The sequence below is a fragment of the Hydra vulgaris genome, chromosome 07 (assembly GCF_038396675.1).
Source record: "Hydra vulgaris chromosome 07, alternate assembly HydraT2T_AEP".
Taxonomy (NCBI): Eukaryota; Metazoa; Cnidaria; class Hydrozoa; order Anthoathecata; family Hydridae; genus Hydra; species Hydra vulgaris.
Window position 1 is genome coordinate 21,524,628 of NC_088926.1, and position 17,208 is coordinate 21,541,835.

The window sequence follows — 17,208 nt, forward strand, 5'->3', positions numbered from 1 at the left end:
AAAATTAAGGTCAGTTGGTCTTTTGCTATTTTTTGTTAATAAATTTATTAGATGTTTTAATAACTATCACCATCAACTTTTTTAATTCAATTTTATTTTTCTAATTGAAGCAGTTTGTGTGTAAGGGCAAATTATTGTTGATTTATTCGTTGTCGCTGATAAAGGTGTTTTATTTTTCAACTTCAAGAGTTTTATTCATTTTGAAAAGTATTCAACATTTAATGATGCTTTGCTGTAAAATTTGAATATATTTGGTAAACTCAGCAGATGCACTTGGAATTATCAGCTAAGTAAGTTTTTCTTAGGATTCATTGACAAACGTCATTTATTTTCAGAAGGTTACCTTCTAAATACAAACCGACTATATATATATAAATATATATATATATATATATATATATATATATATATATATATATATATATATATATATATATATATATATATATATATATATATATATATATATATATATATATATATATGTATATATATATATATACCCGCTAAAAAATGAGGCGTTGATTTTATGTTGATTCAATGTTTCTCGTCAACATTGATTCCATATTGATTTTTTGTCCAAAATGTTAGCCACTTATCAACGTTGATTTGGTGTTTACAAAAAACGTTGATCGAATGTTGCTTTTCAACGTTTAATCAACAAACATTTTTTCTGGTGATTCAACACTGATTTTTATAATAGTCGACGGCATTTTGATATCGCTTTTTGATGCATATATCAAAAAAATATATATCAACTATTTACGAAATATATATATGTTTATATATCTATATATAAACATATATATATTTCGTAAATAGTTGATATATATTTATATATATATATATATATATATATATATATATATATATATATATATATATATATATATATATATATATATATATATATATATATATATATATATATATTTAAACAACTTTAAAATGTATTCTACAAAATAGAGTGCTCAATGTTCTTAGAAGAACAGAGCAATTATAAATTAGTAGGAAATCACTAAACAAAATTTTTTTTTCATTTAACACAGTGTTTCATCAATAAAAAGACTCATCAGAAATGCTGTCATCAATAAAAAAAACTCATTATTTCTGATGAGTCTTTTTATTGATGAAACACTGTGTTAATTGAAAAAATTTTTGTTAAGTGATTTTCTAATTATTTATAATTGATATATATATTATGTATGTATATATGCACATATATAAAATATTTATATATAAAATTTATACATATTGCTCATATCTTAATTTGTTTTGTAAAAAACAGGCTGTAAATAAAGGATTTAGCAAAAAATTTATTGATAGAGCAATTAAAAGCTAACTCAAAAGAATAATGAAATAAAGTAGGCACTGCGTTAAGTAAGAAAGTTTTTTATTGAATTTAACACAAAATTTACATTTTCAAACAATTTATTTAGCGTTTGCAGCATTGTTCATTTTTAAAACTTTTTGATTGAGTCATGTTCCTGATTGTCTTAAAAATTTCGAAATGCCTGATCAACCTTCGCAAATTTTTGCACCATGATGCTGTCGTGTAATCGCATCTAAATCAAAAATTCAAATCAAATTTAAAAAAAATCAAACTGCAGAAATTATAGCAAATAGTTACATAAATGACTGACTAGGGCAAACAAAATATATTTCCTGTAAAAAAAAAAATCTAAAAAAATGCATAAAACCATTCTAACCCACTGTCATATGATACAGGGTGTATATTTTAAAATATATCTTCAATGAACCACCAGAGACATTAAAACAGGCCCTAGCATCCTCGCTCATCAACAACTTTCCAAAAGCAAAAGCCAATTTAAATGGAGTATTACCTCCACAACGACTAAGAGAACTCATCTATTATCAAAAAAATAAAAATTACTTTAGGGTCAGAATACATATTATGTTTATTCTATATGAATGAAATTTATATTAATTTTCATTAAATATTAATCTTAATTTCAATACATGGATTTTTAAAATTGACTCTTGAATCACTTTTCTGATTTGATTCAAAATTTTGAAAATTTGTGGGGGTATTATGCAATCCTTGATATTAAAATAAAAAGCAACAGTAGTACCTTTTTATCTATTTTTGCCATCCAACTCAACGCAACTTTTTGAAAATCTTAAAAAAAAATGTAGTAAAATAAATAATATTGTTATTATTTATGTAAAATATTTTGTAAAAAATTAACCATGAAAAATTACCTAAATGGAAAAAATAAATAAAACTTTGATTAACACATTGAAATGTACATTCTTAAAAATTTTATTTACCCTGGCAAGACAAATGTCTTTCTCTGTTATCCTCTTTATCCAAAACACAATTTTTAGAGCCATTTTCTACCTAGGTATAGATAAATTATACCTACAAAAATTAAACAAAATTTTTAAACATTTTATAGTGATTTTATTTAAACTTGTCAACAAAATTATATTCTATAACATATAGTTCTGATTTCTATTAATTTTTTTACTGCACACGCACACAGATTTTAATTAGAACAAAAGCAACATTAGGACTTTTTTTTTTACCAATATATTTGAAGAAAACATCATTTTCCCTTGAGATAGATTAGTTTCTTTCGAGAAGTCAATGTTATTTTCAGCAACTGAAAAGCTTGCTATTTCACTGTGTAAATGGGGAGTTGATATTGATTTAAAAACATTTATAATTCAGTAAAAAAATAAGCATGTTTATTTTAACAAACCATTATACTACTTTTACAAAAATAGTTAACCTGCTATATTTAGAATCATGTTAGATGTTCTTTAGCTATTTGAGCTATCAAAATAATATCTTCTGTATAGTTCTTCATCACCAACCACAATATCTTCATCACTTTCAGAGAATGCCATTGCCGTCTTTCTCCTTTAATATAAACTTTACTTTTTAAACAAAAACAGTGCATGATTTGTGTAATTCTTTATTGCAAAATTATTTATTTATTTAAAAATAATTTTAGTAAAATTTACTTTTGCTTTGTCCCTTTTTTCTCTTCGGTGTCAGTTTCAATTTTTAAAGTATCTGCTGTTTTCTCTAAGCGTGACTGAGCTTTTTCATAAAAATCTAAACACAAATCTATGTACGTAAAATCATTTATCGATATCTAATAAAAAAATATAATTGAAATGTTTGCGGCAAAAGCAGGCGCTATGAGAATGGGGTGCAGTTGGTGCACCGCATAAAAATTAATGAATTTTAATGAAAAACCCATGAAAATTAATGAATTTTTTAGTTTTTAAAAAACATTGAAAATTTAAAAAAAAAATAAAAACATTGTTAAAAAAACTTTTTTTTATAAAGACTCCAAAATAAAAATGTTTTTGTCAACGATTAAAAAAATTGTTAAGAATCTTCTTTAAACATTCTAATGACATTCAGAACATATAATTTAAACAAATGCCTGTTGGAATATTGGATTTAAAATAAGTGATATTAAATGAGAGAATAGTCATATTGTAAAGGGGGGCCCAAAATAAATTTGCACCAGCACATGTTTATCCTCTCCATTGCCCTGGTCAAAACATACAGTTCAGTATCTAATTCAATTTTTTTACATTTTTTTATAGTAATATGCAAACCTGTAGTGTATAAAATCCTTGCTGGGTATATCTTCCAATCAGAGGTTGGTGCCTGCAAGGTTGTGACAGCTTTACGAATCGCAGCGGAACTTTTAAATAAATGCCAGAAGCTTTTCCCATCATTTTTCATCCAACTTTTAGTAATCACTACCACTACTTTAATTTTTCCATTTAAAAATTAAACAATGGCAAATGACATTTCAATATTCTGGTGCAATTTAATTCTAAACAATCTTATATAAGTTACAAAACAAAATTAAAAATACATTAGAGATTAAAAACAATGAACTTTGTAAAACGCTTTTTATACTTATTAATGTAAAACACCAGCGTAAATATTTTATTATTTCTATAAACATACCAGGTATTTGTTTCACACAAAAAATTTATAATATTTAATTAAAATGCATTAAACTCACTTTAAAATTATTCAATGAACTATATATTTGACAAATTTATAACAAATTTTACATAATGACACATGCACAGACATTCTTCAAAAATTGATGCTCTGCAAGTATAATCAAAATTTAAGTTTTAATTCAAGAAATCAGTGATCATAAGCAATATCACAATGTCTAAGTAGAAAAAAAAAGCATAACCACCTTTTTGAAGAGGTATCATCAAGCCTTTTTTCAAAAGTTTTTTTTTTTTTCAGAAAAATTGTTTTTAGGTTGGCTAATGAATTTACATAACAATTGTCTAAATAAGATGTTTCAAAACAATTAGGAAAAAACTTTCGAACTGAATGACGATTTAGAGTGTTGCATTTTGCAAGATCTACCAAAACCTCTTCTACTAAAATAAACCCTTTGCCTTGAATGACATAAACTCTGTCTCGTAGATTTGATGTGATCTTTTTATTTACCGCTTGGACAGAAATTTCTTTACCATTCCTTTCTCTAAGAAAAATATCCAACTTTTTTCTCTCATCTAATTGATTCACTTTTTGGGCAACAGTCTGATATGATTTTCGCACCATTTTTTTAATTCAACCCAAAAAGTTTTCAAAAGGAAAAGCTGCTAGATGATCAAGACTCTCCCCAAAGTTAACACAATCATCAGCTAAATGAATCATGCTATGAACATTGTATGTTACCAAGATCTCCCCATACAAAATTTGTACTTCTCTAATTAAACCATATAAGCAACTGTTTAGCAAATGCAACAATTCATTTTTCACCATTTTATCAGAAAGCAGTATGTGCATAGCAATTGAAAGAGAAACAAATAAGTCATAGTTAGTTTTATTTATTTTTCCTTTTTGAAACAACAGGTCCAGCATAAAGCAGAAAGAATCAAAACTCTGTTGCTTTTCACTTCTCAAGTTCATTTAAAGAGTGTGGTCTACATTGAAAATTGGATGGTGTATAACTTCGTAAATTTATGAGTTCATTTGAAATACTGTCTTTAACAGATTAACTTATTCTCATACATCGGGGACCTTTACACCAGTTTATTAGAAGTTTTTTATTTACCCCAAGACATATAAGGTGCATATAGTCTAATGGGAATCCAGTTACCATTGGGAAATTTAACTGAGCAAGCGGAGAAAGACTCTTGTCAAGTTGGTGACCTTCTTCTTTATACAAGTTATTTTTAAAAGCCATGTCAGTGCGAAGTTTAATAGTCACATGCAGCTGTTTATACCCATTAGTTTGAAATTTTTTCATATCAAGAATAAAATCTTCAAAGTACTCAACAGCATATGGTTCTTTTCTGTTAATTGTAAATAGTATAGGCCAAATGGAAGTCTTTATACTATTGTACATAGGTGCACCATCAATACTTACAATTAGATCAAGCTTTTCCTTATTTCCAACTGTTGATATATAATAATCAATTGCACTTTCAACTCTAAGATATATATAATCGCCTCCACTGACATATAAAACATTAACTTTTTGAAGAGATTTTTGTAATGTCTGCCTGCATTTTGGTATAGATGGAGTAAATTTATTTAAGTGAAATAAAAGTGCATTTAAAGCATCATATTTTATACAGTATTTTAATGACCACTCATATAAAAAATCTTTTGTTGAAGTGAGAGTATCAATACTACTGTATTAACTACTTTCAACTGCAATGTTGTCAACATCACCATAATAAGATTCAACTTTACTTAAACAAAATTTATTTTCAGGCAAAGTGATTGAAAACATAAATATATCGCTGTGCACATCTTCAAAAGAAATCAGAAAAAACCAATTTAAATTGCATTTTGTACTATATGATTTTAGTTTGCAGTCAGAATTTATCAGGCAAATACTTGCAGTCATAAACATTACTAGTTTGCTATGATAATAGCAATGTTATTATAATAAGCATTAATAAGCCAAATTGCTGCTAAGTTGTGACTTTTTTATTTTAAATTGTTAAAATTTTTATATTAAGATGTTCTATTATCCTCAAATAGTTAAAGAACTACCCTAATTTCATTAGAATAATCTTTATTCAAGAACTGAAAATATAATTACTTAACAAAATATATGTTTTTCAATAAAGTTTATATTCATTTCATAGGTTTTATCTATCCATTTATTCTATCCATCTATAAAGGTTTTAATTATATTACGGTACCGTAATATAATTAAAATTTTAACAAACGTTTATTACCACCAAAAATAACAAAAAAATCCCAGCAGAACATGCTGTTTGCTCAGCAAATTGCTGTTAGTAAGCAGCTCAATAAATTTGTTTTTTGTCAACAGTAAATCAACGAACGCTCAGTGTTTGTAAATAAACGTTGATTTGCCGTTGATAACATTGCTGTTGCTACAACATCCATTTATAGTTGATCGCCGTTGATCGCTAATGTCAACGCAAAATCAACGTTGATCAACATCAAATCAACGCTTCATTTTTTAGAGGGTATATATATATACATATATATATTTATATATATATATATATATATATATATATATATATATATATATGTATATATAAATATGTAATTATATAAGTATTTAATGTATGTATATATATATATATATATATATATATATATATATATATATATATATATATATGTATATATAAATATGTAATTATATAAGTATTTAATGTATTTATATATATATATATATATATATATATATATATATATATATATATATATATATATATATATAAATATATATATATATATATATATATATATATATATATATATATATATATAAATATATATAAATATATAATTATATATATATATATATTTATATATATATATATATATATATATATATATACATCATCAAAATTGTTTCATTTAAAACTGTGTTTCATCAATAAAGACTCATCAGAAATGAGAATGATTAGAATTATAAAATTAATAAAATTACAGCTTATGCAAAAACTTTAGTTACAAAAAGTCGTAAACGTCTTAGCTAGTGTAAATTTTAGGGTGATTTAGGGATGAATGCAAGAAGCGAACTTGAGTCAAGTTCGACTTGAACTTCACATTTTAACCAATAGCAGCAGAGTATGGGTGTTCCCCTCAAAAAATAATCTTGAGCTCACTTATTTTTTATAGTTTTTGAAGGAAAAACTTATTTTCGAGCGCGCATTCAAAATCAATTTTAATGTTTTGTTTAATAAACATTCTTGGTTCGCTTGTTTAAATATTTTTTATGTAGGTATAGTATGCATTTTTATGCGAATGCTGATTTAAGGATGGACCAATTCAATATAAAGTCATCAATGTTTTAGCTTTTGTATGTATTTTGAATTTATGGTAACATTTTAATACTATTTATTTTTAATGGATAACTTATTATGGGAAAAACGTTTTTTCCGCGAGGATTAATTTTCGTATGTAAAAAATCTCCTCCACAAATCAATAAAATTAGAAAATATATTCAAAATTTTTTTTCAAATATTGGGATTCAAATCGAAGTAAGTAAATAAGTTGTGAAATTTCTTAATTTCACATATAACCTTTCTGAAAACTCATGTAAACATTTGAAAAAACCAAGCTTTAAGTTATTTTTTAATAACATTAACTGAAATCATCCATTCCAATTTCAAAAACAAGTTCCAATTTTCATTATTAACAGGTTAAACCAAAACTCCTCCAATGAAAATGTATTTTATTCCTTTAAACAACTTTTTGAAGATCCCTTAAAAAAAAAGTGGTTTTCAAAACTTTAAACTAAAATTTGACTCTGAAATAAAAATACAAGAAAGGAAAATAGATCTAGAAATGTATAATTTGGTTCAACCCCCTTTAAGGTAAAAATGTTTTCACTAACATAGGAAAACTGCTTTTGAAATTTGTCGGTAAACTTTTTCCTCTCTCTACTGTTACAAAAAAATATATGAAAGATATTGAAAAAAGGTAACAATAATGTTTTGTTAAATAAAAAGGAATCCCTAAATGAAAAAAATTGTTATTGTAAACAAAAAAATAAGTGTTTAATGAATGGAAAATGTTTATGAAAAAACGTGGTATATAAATGTGTCGTTTCCTCTAAAATGTACCTCATAAACAATATATTGGCTATACATAGGGTGAATGGAAAAAACGTTTTACCAATCAATCTTTTGAAAATAAAAAGTATTCAAAAGACACCATGCTGTCAAAATACATATGGGAATTAAAGATAAAAACATTGATGATTTTATACTGAATTGTTCCATACACAGTGTATTACATTTTACTACCACTTCTTACAAAAAAAATCAAAAACCAGTTATTTTTATAAACTGTCATTTTCATATGGGCAGACATTGATACTATTGGAAATTCTTTCCGGTGAAGATTAACCAATTCTAGAAGAAACTGTTTTTGGTTTCTATCTTTTATAATGGTTAATTAAAGATGCCATAAGAATTATGATTCATTCTGAGAAGTCGTGGACAACCTTTATTTGACAAAACTTATGCTTTATTTCCAGATATGTTGAATTTAATTCCAACTAAAGATTCTTTAATTAAAAATGTTTTAACGTTTTGTTTGCCATTCTTTAAAATTAGATCGTTAAGTTTCTGGGATGAAGATTTGGATGTCCTTGAATCTGTTAAAGAAGCTTAGCATCATTGAATGGTGCTCGTTTAGCAAACGAAGCTTTATTCCAAAACTGTTCAAATACAAATGTAATAAAAAGTTACATTTTTTATTACTTTTTTTTCTTATGCTGGAACAACAAATTATCCTAAAAAAAATATACTGTTAGACAATGTCTAACTTTCGCCATTCAACGTGCATTTTTTGTTACACTTGAAGCCCAAAGTTTTACATTTAACTCGAATATTGTAGCTGATTCTCCAATAAAAATAAGTTACAAAGTCAAGAGCATTAAGTAACCATCCCTGGGTTGTTCACCTTTGATTTCTTCAAAATAATATAACAACTGTTCTTCACAGAGTTTAATAAGAAAATTGCAATTAAATAGTTTTTTATTTAGTGTACTGATCAGCTTCTTGTTGATTTGTTGCAATTGTTTTTAAAAATGGGTAAAAAATCTCACTTCTAATTGGTGGTCCATATAAGATTACGGTCAAGATTCTGCTTAATTATTGTGCAGGCACCAATGTTCAATCCAGTGTTGGATAAAATAGTGCCAAAAACCACTCCCCAATCATGTAAATTTAATTTTCAATCTTCAAGAGCCTTTATACAAGCATCACCTAATTGCTCACACGTATCTCAAATACTCGTTGGAAACTTAGCAATTTTTCCATCCCACCACAAGTCACAAAAATGGCAATTCTATCTACTTTTTTGCTGACCATCAGTGATATCAGGTAAAAGATATCCAACTCATTGCAGAAAAAGTGAACAACCAAGAGTGAAATCAACCTTGTTAGTTTTAGTCACCGGTTCACACACCGATTGCCTTTTTCTGCGGATAGTGCTATATAATTAAAATAAATCTTGTATTTAGTGACCAAGAGCCTGACCCACTGATCTAACCATGTAGAGTGCACAACAATCAGAAATACTATCACAATCAAAAATCTATACAACATTGTTTGTTAAAAACTTCATTTTCTATTCTTTTGAATCTGATATTGTTCATCATCCGAGGCATTAGAGCTGCCTGTCTATCTTTTTATGAGTAGCTCTAACGCTATCCGAGGCACTAGAGCTACAAATGACAAGTGCTGTTAAGATAAAACGTTTTTTCCATCAATTTAGCTTAAATGCTTTGACGCCTCATTTTTATTTTAGTTTCTGAGACTTGTTTCAGTGCTTCCCTAACTTTTAAATTCCAATTAATTCCTGCCATATAACAACTTCTTGCTGTTGATATAAGAATGCTTTATCTTCACTGTTTTTTCATAGCTTCTGAAGCATTCCTTGCTGATATATATATATATATATATATATATATATATATAAATAAAAATATATATATATAAACAACAAAAAAAAAAAATATATATATATATATATATATATATATATATATATATATATATATATGTATATATATATATATATATGTATATATATATGTATATATATATATATATATATATGTATATATACATATATATATATATATATATATATATATATATATATATATATATATATATATAATTTTTGTAATTTGACAATAACACAGTTTAATAGAATAGAAAATATTCAAAGGAAAGATTGTTGCCACATACCAAACTCTTTGTTAATTTAGCGGCATTCCCTTGCGTTTGCAGGCGATAAAATAATCGATGTATGTACTGTAGCCTACGGACGCAGGCACCATATCATTGTGACGCCACAGGGTTTGTCATAAATGCAATTTATTGTTATACAGGACAATTTATTATATTTCAACCAATTTAAAAAAATTGGACACTATCTCATTATGAAAATAGGTTGAATTTGAAATTTCAGAACTCCAAATGCAACGGTTTAGAAATTATAGCCTTTTAAACGCAAACAGTGACCACCATCAATTTTCAATCAGTTAAAATAGTCTATTGAAAACTTTATAACTGTATACTTACTTTTAACAAGTATTTCTTTTTTTCCAAATCTAATTTTTAGATAACTGTCAATAAAAAGTGGTTTTTAATAATTTGTTTCATGTTCTTCTCCTCCTTCACTATAGAAGAAATCTGAAAACTGATGAAATATGTCAAAATAAAGTTAAGCGGAGCATTTTTTTTTTATTTATCCACAAGACTTTACATTTAAGTTTTTTAATCAGCTACAATTGTCTGTAATAAATGGTAAAACTATCAGCAGCTTGTTGCAGTTTATATATCAAAAATGCTAGTTTAGTTAAAAAGTCTATTGTTCAACCATGTTAAAATGCTAGTAACTATTTTTAGTAGAAAATGGCACATATAAATAAGCAGTATCTATATAAAGATCTTCATCGTTTAAATGGGATGCTTTAAATATAATTTACTCAAATAAGGAGTATTATTTTTCAATTTTCAGGTCAAAAACGATTTGTATCTTTCAAAACAATTCACTAATATTAAAACTTACTATATTTTATTACTAACCAATAGATATCTGGTGGTATTGAATACTTGAATTAATTGTCAGCATTTAGAAAAGAGCTTTAGATACAAACAGACTCATACTTATGAACTGAATTCTTTTAAGGAAAAAATCGCCAAAATAATGCACTAACACCCAATCAAAAATTAAATGACCATTTGTATGAATGTTGAGCAATTTTTGTGTACACAAATATATTTTAGCATTTGAAAAATATCCAACCTACTCATTGGTGTTACATAATCTTTCATACTACATGATTGAGGAGGGAACTAATGACAAGTTCCAGTTAATAATGAGTGAATTCCTTTAAGAGTAAGAACAATGATATACTATTTAACAAGTACTTCATGAGCATTAGCTGCTGATTCAGTTTCATTTATAAAAATAAACCTAAAACTAAAAAAAGTATATAGTAAGTTTCGTTTCAATAGGTTTAAAATAACTATTGTTTTACTATTTTTAATGAACTTTTAATGAACTCTTTTAATATACTTCTTGTTTTACTTGTTGTAATAAACTAATTTTTTTCTTTTATACAGTTTTCTTTAATAACAATTTCATAGCATAAGTTTCAAAACCTGTTCTATTAGGATTGACTTTTTATAACAAGGAGTAATACCACTTTAAACCACTTTAGTAACTTTAATTAAGAGTCCACTTTAATATAGAATACAAAACATTAGTTATTTGAAAAATAAATACACTACACAATAACTTAGACATTTAGTTGCTATACACCGGATATTTTCTTTTCATTAGCAACTAAAAATATGTTCTTTGGTGTCAAAATTTTTAAAGGCAGATTTTTAGTAAGCATTTGAGGGGACATTTTAATAATAACTCCATACCTAGTACTACCCACTCCATCACGTGTACTTTTTTTAAGTGTTTTTTAAAGCATAACTAACGACAATAAAGACCATTAAACTCACCTTTAAAAATAGGGATAAACATGTAAATAGAGAATAAATAATTTTTCATTATGTTAACATGTTTTCCATTAGATTAAGTTTTAAAATAAGTAGGCAAATGTTTTTTTTTTAATATGAATCTATGAATCTTAAATACTTTCTTTTTTAATTTTGATAAGACGTTTAACAATAAATATTTAATTGTAAATTATATATACAAGTAAAACTTTTTATTTCCAAACCAATTTACTTATTATCAAAAATAGCTATTCAAATAAAGTATGAATACATTGTTAACATGCGTTTGTTTATCTTTTTCTACCCCACATAAATATTGATGCCTGAATCCAACTTCCTACTTGTTTACTGAATTATTAGAATTTATTCATTGATTAAATTCTAATTTATAATTGGCAATTCATCTATATTAAAATAGAGTTTAAAGTAATAATACTTTCAGTTTAAATCTAACTTATTATATTTTTAAAGTAACACATTTGAACTATAATGAATGTCTCCAAATATTTACTGCCCTTTTATTTGTGCTTCTATCCACAATAAAGACAAGTTAAAAAGTAGTAAAACCAAAATTATTTTTTTTGTTAAAAAATTAATTTTAAATGGTTTCACTCCTCACAAGAGCCAGTAGGTAGATTTGATAGGCACTGCTTTGCCCAACACTGTATTTAGCCGTTAATAATTAAAAAATACGGTTATCTAAAAATGCTAGCATTTTTTGAGTGAACTCAACAGATTTTTGTTATTTGATATTTTTGATATTTTGATTTATTTATCTTAAATGCTGACCATCTTGAATGAAAACAAAGTTTTAGTTTACAAAAGTTTACAAGCATCTCGAATTGACTATAAACTGGACTTTTTAGACGCATGGGTTATAAATTTTTAGATATCTACACTGCAACAAGCTGTTGATAGTTTTTCCATTTATTGCAAACAACTGTAGCTGATCAGAAAACTTAAATATAAAGACTAGTGGATAAATAGAAAAATCCTATTTTTAACTTCATTTTGACATATTTTAGCTGTTTTTAGCTTGTTTCCGAAGTTAAGAAGGTTATATTTGTATATAAATGCATATATATATTTCATAAATCTACATATATATATATATATATACATATATATATATATATATATATATATATATATATATATATATATATATATATATATATATATATATATATATATATATATATATTTATATATATATGTAGATATATATATATATACATATATATATATATATATATATATATATATATATATATATATATATATATATATGTATGTATGAATATATACATATATATATATATATATATATATATATATATATATATATATATATATATATATATATATATATATATATATATATATATAGTATATATATACATACATACATATAAGTATATATATAAATACATATATATATATATATATATATATATATACATATATATATGTATATATATATGTATATATATATATATATATATATATATATATATATGTATGAATATATACATATATATATTTATATATATATATATATATATATATATATATATATATATATATATATATATATATATATATATGTATATATATATATAATGATTTCCAAAAGAAATGAAACTTAGAGCTTCATGTCTTTCAGAAGTCATTAGGCATTTTATTATTTAAATTTAATAAAATACATGGCTGATAATTACCGAAAGGCTTTAAGTTTCATCACAATGTTGTATTTTTTCAAATAGTCTAACACTATTTATATTAATACTGATCTGTTTTGTAAACAGGTTACATTATATTGATGACTCTTAAACGAACAAATAGGTATATCAATGTTTATGTGTTAAAGTATATATGTATATGTATGTATTTATATATATATATATATATATATATATATATATATAAATATATATGTATGTATATATATATATATATATATATATATATATATATATATATATATATATATATATATATATATATATATATATATATATACATACATCAATAAAAACCATGATTTATTTTAAATTATGTCTTATTTTATAAATCAATACGTAATTTTATAAAAACAACGTGAAACTTTCTTTATGAACTGATATAGAAACAAAAGTTAACAATATCATAAATCATAAGTCATAAATAAATATTACCCAAAAAACACTCTGGCAATGAATAGGGAGCAAGCAATCCATCCTACATCTTTACCTAAACAAATTTTGAATACATTTGAAAGTTTTATTTAAAATGATTATTTTTTTCTTTTTACCATTTTTTTAAAACAAAATGTGTGAAACAAGAAACAATGATTTTGCTTTGACTGCTTAAATTTTTTAGAATTGAATGGCATGGCACACAAAATTCAGCAATAAACTTCAAAATAAGACCCTTCCCTAAAACAGATTGTTGATATTCTTTGGTAATATTTATAAAAAAAATACATTATTTCTTGTGAGCAAAATGCTCGTTTAAACCCCTTTCATTTATCACTAAACAAGTTTTTTAAAGAAGAAGTTTGCACAGATTGGTTTTTAAATTTTAATACTAACCTGCTTGCTCTTCCGGTACTCCAAATGACTAAAAATAAATTAACATAAACATAATTTGAAAAGTGATTGCCTAAAAAAATTATTTAACTGAAAAACGTCCCTTATGTTATATTCTACATCATACATAAAACTTTCATTATTATTAATTTATTTTTAAAGCTTTCAGAATTAGTTTTTTGATAAAGCATAGGAGAAAGTCTACTTTGTAGCATACTATATTTTTCAAAACAATGACTTTTTTTTTCCTTATATTAATACATAAAGTTATTTTTTCGGCTTACATTATTCCATAAACCACTTGCAAAAATAGTAACAAAGACAACACAAAGTAGAGATAATTATTAGTGATTTTAAGTGTATTGTAAATTTAAAAAGTGAATTAAAGTAACTAATTAAAAAAAAACAATGATAAAATATAACATAATTTATGCAATAATAAGTTTAAAAATGTAAATAAATAAAAATTGAATTAATGAACAACGAATATCAAAAGTAAAACATAAAAGCTAATTTTAATGGGTTAGCAACTTTTTGAATTTTGTAAAAATAATCATATTTATATTTATGAGAATAATTTTATCTTTGAAATGATTATAAAGTTTAAAATGCCAATTTATTTAAAATACAGTGTTTGAATTATAGCTCATAGAACTGTACAAATATTTTTTTTCTATATATAAGAATTATATATAGATAAAAAATATTTAACTTCTTTTTTTTCCTCTTACAAAACAAAGTTTTTTTGTTAATTGTAAAACAGTTTTGCCATTTACACAAATAATATCTATACAGCATAAGACAATGCAAAAAAACTAAATTCGCACTGTATAGTATTAAGTTTGGGGTTAAATGTTTCTGTGGTTTTAAATTCCAGTACTTTAACGAAATCTTTTAGAGTATCTTATCATGTCGGACAAACTTAATTTGATTTTGTTCTAGTTAATGTTTTCAAAATATGGTTATCAGTTAACGTCATTAATGAAGTAAAGTTCATATGATATTTGAAGGGCACATGGGAAAAAGCAGACAAGTCACATTTTGCAAATTTTGAAAAAACCAATTTTAAAAGTTCAAACACTCTTGAATGATCTAAGCTACAGAATACAAAGTTGAGATTCAGCATACAGCAAGGCAAACCAATATCATTGCTATAAATAATAAAATTTGTATGTTTTTTTAATACAGCAGACACAAATGCACCATTCTAAGAATCATTCTAGAAAACAAGCAATAAACGGGAGTCCTAGTTGTGGATTTTCCTGACTAGGCGTGTTTTTATAGGCTACGCGGCTTTGAAAGAAGGTCTTAAGTACTTTGTGTAGGTGAAGAACATGTCCTATGTTTCCCTGATGACCATGAAAGGTGTTGGACATGATCGAGCTGTTGCAAATTCTGCCAAACAGTCCTCTGGCAAGTCTACATGCTTTGAGATGTTGACGTTGCTTAAGTCTCTATCGCACTCCATGTAGGAGTGTCCTCTTATCGAAAAGATGATTTTCACTAACTTGAATCTCTTGTGCTCATGTACCTAATTGTATAAGAACCTAATCACTGTGTATTTTATTTTGTCCATAGCACCCATCGCAGAAGAAACCTATTTTTTCCACGGCTTCAGAAATGTAGCTGCGGATGAAGTCAGCAAGAAGTGAAAAAACGTCGTCAGCATCTTATTTTGCTACTGCTTTATCATATGTATACATTTTACACTTCATCAGTTGACAATACATAGATTACAAACGTATAAAAGCTGAGCTGCCTGCGATAGTAAACGTCATTGGTGGACTTGTTTGGGACCGATAGGTTTTTGACAAAGTCTATGCAGATTGCTTTAAACTTGTCGCATTTTCTTGCCCTTTCCTTAGCTACAACTTTTCTGTCGTAGAATCTACGGGCCTTACGTTGGTGCAGCTCGTAGTTCGTTAATAGTTCAGTTTTTTTGCTATTCAGACCAGCAACATCTCTGCCATTGCTCTTGGCGTCGGCGATATCACCATCCACATGCTGCACGATAAGTTTATCACATGTAGAACAATTTTCCTTCCGTGGTAACCAAATCCAATGTTGAACTTTGAGTTATACAGTGTCCTGTATGATTCATAGCTAACCTGCGAAAAAAAAAAGGAAATAAAGAAAAAAAAATTAATACCACATTATAACGGCATAAAAATAGTCAAGGACTACTTTATGCCCTGATATTACTTTTTCGTTTTTATTCTTAAAAAAACATAGCTTAAGTTTAAACGCTAAACCTAATGCAGAGCAATTGAAACACGCGTGTGATAAATTGATTAGATTGAAAAAAAATTCTCTTAATTTTTAATGATTTATATGTTGACATTGTGCCATGCTGTGAAGGAAAAAATAAATGGGTATCAATGTATAAAGGGTTATTGACCGAGTTTTAAACGTTTTATAGATTCATTAACTTTAAAAAAAGGTGTTGAGTTTTTAAAACAAGGCAATAGAAGAAAAATAAAAGATTCTAGATTGCCAACTTTGATTTATTTTTATAAATTATTACATTTCTTGTGTCATTTAATAGTCTTTAAATTATCTAATCAAAATTGATTATATCTTATTTATTTGTAAGAAATCTTTAAATAATGTTAAAAATAAAGGAATTAAAATAATTCGAATA

The 17,208-nt window shown here is 25.4% G+C and overlaps 1 protein-coding gene across 6 annotated transcripts in view; it reads right to left on the reverse strand.

Moving 5' to 3' along the window:
* Positions 1-1,376: 1,376 nt before the first annotated feature.
* The window catches only part of LOC136082343 (uncharacterized), a 48,497-nt gene continuing 32,665 nt past the window's right edge, over positions 1,377-17,208 (reverse strand). For 2 of the 6 annotated variants that reach the window (XR_010639617.1, XR_010639620.1), the window contains exons 3-12: positions 14,571-14,598; positions 14,175-14,229; positions 3,601-3,824; positions 2,992-3,085; positions 2,757-2,887; positions 2,551-2,647; positions 2,293-2,383; positions 2,094-2,140; positions 1,710-1,869; positions 1,377-1,565 (exon numbers count right to left, since the gene is read on the reverse strand). Coding sequence is in view for 2 of the 6 variants with exons in the window: in XM_065801345.1 (XP_065657417.1) it covers positions 1,519-1,565; positions 1,710-1,869; positions 2,094-2,140; positions 2,293-2,362; positions 2,551-2,574 (348 nt within the window). In the remaining 4 variants the exon portion in view is untranslated. The other 4 variants (XM_065801345.1, XR_010639619.1, XR_010639618.1 and 1 more) reach the window with 4 other exon arrangements.